General features: G+C 37.8%; 1 protein-coding gene across 2 annotated transcripts in view; it reads right to left on the bottom strand.

The window, feature by feature from the left end:
- The window catches only part of ubr7 (ubiquitin protein ligase E3 component n-recognin 7), a 5743-nt gene extending 3014 nt beyond the window's left edge, over positions 1 to 2729 (bottom strand). For both annotated transcript variants that reach the window (XM_016516663.1, XM_016516664.1), the window contains exons 1-8: positions 2630 to 2729; positions 2321 to 2453; positions 1835 to 1968; positions 1520 to 1580; positions 1340 to 1435; positions 1075 to 1128; positions 841 to 946; positions 514 to 635 (exon numbers count right to left, since the gene is read on the bottom strand). In XM_016516663.1, the coding sequence (XP_016372149.1) occupies positions 514 to 635; positions 841 to 946; positions 1075 to 1128; positions 1340 to 1435; positions 1520 to 1580; positions 1835 to 1968; positions 2321 to 2452 (705 nt within the window). In that variant the 5' untranslated portion in view covers position 2453; positions 2630 to 2729. The remainder of the gene's footprint in view (positions 1 to 513; positions 636 to 840; positions 947 to 1074; positions 1129 to 1339; positions 1436 to 1519; positions 1581 to 1834; positions 1969 to 2320; positions 2454 to 2629) is intronic.
- Between the last annotated feature and the right edge of the window lie 722 nt (positions 2730 to 3451).

Genomic DNA, 3451 nt, shown 5'->3' with positions numbered 1-3451 from the left:
CGTGCTCACCCACAGACATTCACAGGTTCATTTTGAGGTATTAGCAAAACAACAAAGCTGATGCTTTTCACGGAACTTACGTATTTACCCATTATTCATTGTGATATAGCCTGGTTCGTTGGTCCGTTAGATCGGATTGCTTTCTCATTACAACCGAACCTCTCCAGAGTTCGTTTTCAATCGAGCCGAGACCACCTCGTTCAGGCGATCTCGGACCGATTGTTTTGGTGCGGATCCGGGCGTGATTGCCGTGTTCACATATGCCCAAACGAACCGAGCTAAGGGGGGGGGAAACACGCCAGGTTCCGAAACAACAGGCCAGGTGTGAAAGCACCCTAAATCATTAATGCATCTAGTGTCTTCAAACACTTATTCATTGAATACAAGAATCAGATTTAAGTTTGGCTGTCCGCAAAAAAAATGGACAGGAATGAATGGAATAAAATGCCATGTAATGATTCATCCTCCCATTTAGAGACAAGAAACGGACACATTACAGTCCACAGTAAGTACCTTCACATCTACAGGGCTCTTCGGGTTCTCATTTTTAATCTTCTTCTCCTCTTCATCATTTTCTACCTCCACCTTCACATCCTCCTCTCCTTTGCATGGACTTACTTTTGTTATGGATGGCACTGAAGCAAACAAGACAAAATAAACCTTCACAAATGTATAAATGTTGTAAACACTGTAAATATCTTTACTGTCAATTTTAATCAGTTTAATGTGTCCTTGCTGACACATTAATTTCTCTCTTTTTAAAAGAGAACCTTGCACTAATTTTCATACTAAATATCTGTAAATGCAAAATGGAAGCAGAAAAAAATATAACAACATTACCTTCAATATGTGCAGCATAGTTCCAAAGGAAAGGTGTTTTATTCATGCACGACTGGCAGATCATCTCTTGCAGCTCCACACAGTCTGGCACTACGCAGCCTAAATGCTGAGAGAAACACACTTAGATGTTCTCAAACATTTCAATCTGAATACATTACTTTGCTTATCTACACAGACAAAGAACATTAAATCATGTTCATGTCCTGCCTGACTGCAATCTGATTTGAAACTAACCCGACCATGGAACCAGTCCTCACACACAATACACTGGATCATCTCATCAGGAACCTGAAGAGAAAACACGGTTCATATATGTTTGTAACCTACAGTATGTAATATAATATAAGCACTCCAAATAGTCAGTAGCTTCTTACAAATACAATTCAAATCAGAGTAGGGATTAATAATTAAAAAGAGAATATGCAATACAATATATGAAAACAGAATTATAGATAGAAAGAACATTATAGAATGCAGCTTAAATTAAGCCACACATTACCTCGTCCTCTGGATCTGGGTAGGGTCTGTCACATGTGCAATACAAACCAAAAAAATTGTGGCTGTATTTGTTCCCTGAATTCACGTTTTCTTTATCCTGTGTAACAGAAATCCATAATCACCATTACTACAATTAAAACTGAAAGACACACATTCAAACTAACGGTAAAACATAACTTACCGCAAATAGCTTGCACTCCATTTCCCCAAACTTGTCGTTCCCACAATCACATCGGAAATTCCTGTATTATCAATAAGGAGTGCAGCTTACTCGTAACATATCATAATGATGCAGCCAGTGACAAATACGTAAAGGAGAAAAAACATCTAAATAATCTCACTATCATAGTGACAATAATACTAATACAAATTAGATAAAATATTATGCTAAATGTAGATGGAACCTACTCTGCTAAATGAGTTACTTTTTTCATGAGCAGCAGCAAATGTACTTTCTAAAAGATTCACAGCTTGAGTGGTTGAGTGGAATATTCACCTCTTGGTATAGAGCTCAAAAAGGTCATGGCCTTCATGACACTTGTAGGAACATGCCAGACAGATGCCCGCTGGCTCTCCTCCCTTTGGTGTGCAGGTGTTACAGGCATACAGAGCCTGACGCTTCACATATCCCTGCCAGAACAAAAAAAATCACCTTGTTTTCAGGACATATAACTTATTTACATTTGATAATGTGAATGTACATTCAGAGCATTTGCTGACAACTACTGTTGAACGCACTGAAAAGGCATCCTGCTTGATCCTGCTATTATCTGTTAATGCAATAACGTTTATTTCAAACAAACAGACGCAGCATCGACGAATTAATAATCATGTTTTGTGCTAAACCCAAATCAAAACAATCCTACAAACAATTTGCAAGAATTATGTTGAAAACCAAGATGAAACAGGCTGTGTCAACGTATAATCCGCATGCTAAAAACGGATTATATGAAAAGTCAGCGTTTACATAAAGACGTCAAACCTCTGGATACGAGCATTTCTCTGAATCACTCCCTCCAAGAACAGCGGAGGCTTCGTTCTCCAGCTCTTCATCCTCCTCTAAGACGTCCACCAGAGATACAGTAGCATCCTCCTCTCCATCATTTGCCGCCATCCTTGAAGAGACGAGCGCAAAAAAAAAATATTTCTAGTTCCTGTTCCAGGGCACGAAACGAGTCACGAACGAACTCAACTGTCACCGAGATCACGTTTGACTGGAGACAGCGGGTCCTCTGTAATATAACTAAAGGAAAGATGTGGGAAAGTGTCATGCAATTTAACGTTAACTTACCCGAACAATTTTTCGGGCTTGACAATAATAAAAAACCAACGCTGCTTCCGGTTTATGCAAATATAAGATGTTTTGGCGGGAAAGTTGCGGGAGTTGTAAATAGAATTTATTATTTCAGAGCTATTTTTTTCTGACTAACGTGTATTATTACATCACACCCACATTAACTCAATGATTCCGGATGAACAGAAAAAATAAGAATTTTCGCAAAACCAACTCGATAGGTCAGAGTTCAAAGGGTAGATCAGTGTTGCCATGTCCACTTATTATACCGCTTATAAATAGTGCTTCACTTACTGATTTGTTATTATATATATATCCTCCTGACAACCAACTATGGAGTTTTGTCCTCCGTAGAGGACATTATTTTTTAGCGATTTCTCTGAGACTATACATGTCACAGTTTTAAGTCTGGATGTCTTGTAAAGAGCACATTCAGAGCTTTTTAGAGATACCAATTGTTTGGATGTTTCACCATGACCACTCCCTCTCCTTGGTCTTTAAATATGGCTGACATTAATTTAGTGATCAAATTCAACACCATTATGGAAATATGATATTTTGTAATTGTAAAGTTTTGCAAGTGCGTTGGGTAATGATCATTTAAATCTGACTAATTTTCAAATTGTTGGTCATAAATCAACATCTCAAGAAAATGTTATGGGGTTTCAAATCAAAATATGACTTTCTGTTACCAAACAGGACATTGATTTCATACATGTCCACTGTAGAGGACACCACCTAATGTATGTTTATTACACATTTTGGGAGACACAACAAATGAATCGGGAAAGAAAATATATTTCAATATTCCTATGAAAT

Source organism: Sinocyclocheilus rhinocerous, unplaced genomic scaffold (genome assembly GCF_001515625.1).
Source record: "Sinocyclocheilus rhinocerous isolate Xijiao unplaced genomic scaffold, SAMN03320098_v1.1 scaffold1169, whole genome shotgun sequence".
NCBI lineage: Eukaryota > Metazoa > Chordata > Actinopteri > Cypriniformes > Cyprinidae > Sinocyclocheilus > Sinocyclocheilus rhinocerous.
The sequence above is the reverse complement of the archived record's forward strand: the minus strand, read 5'-3'. Positions and strand labels throughout refer to the sequence as shown.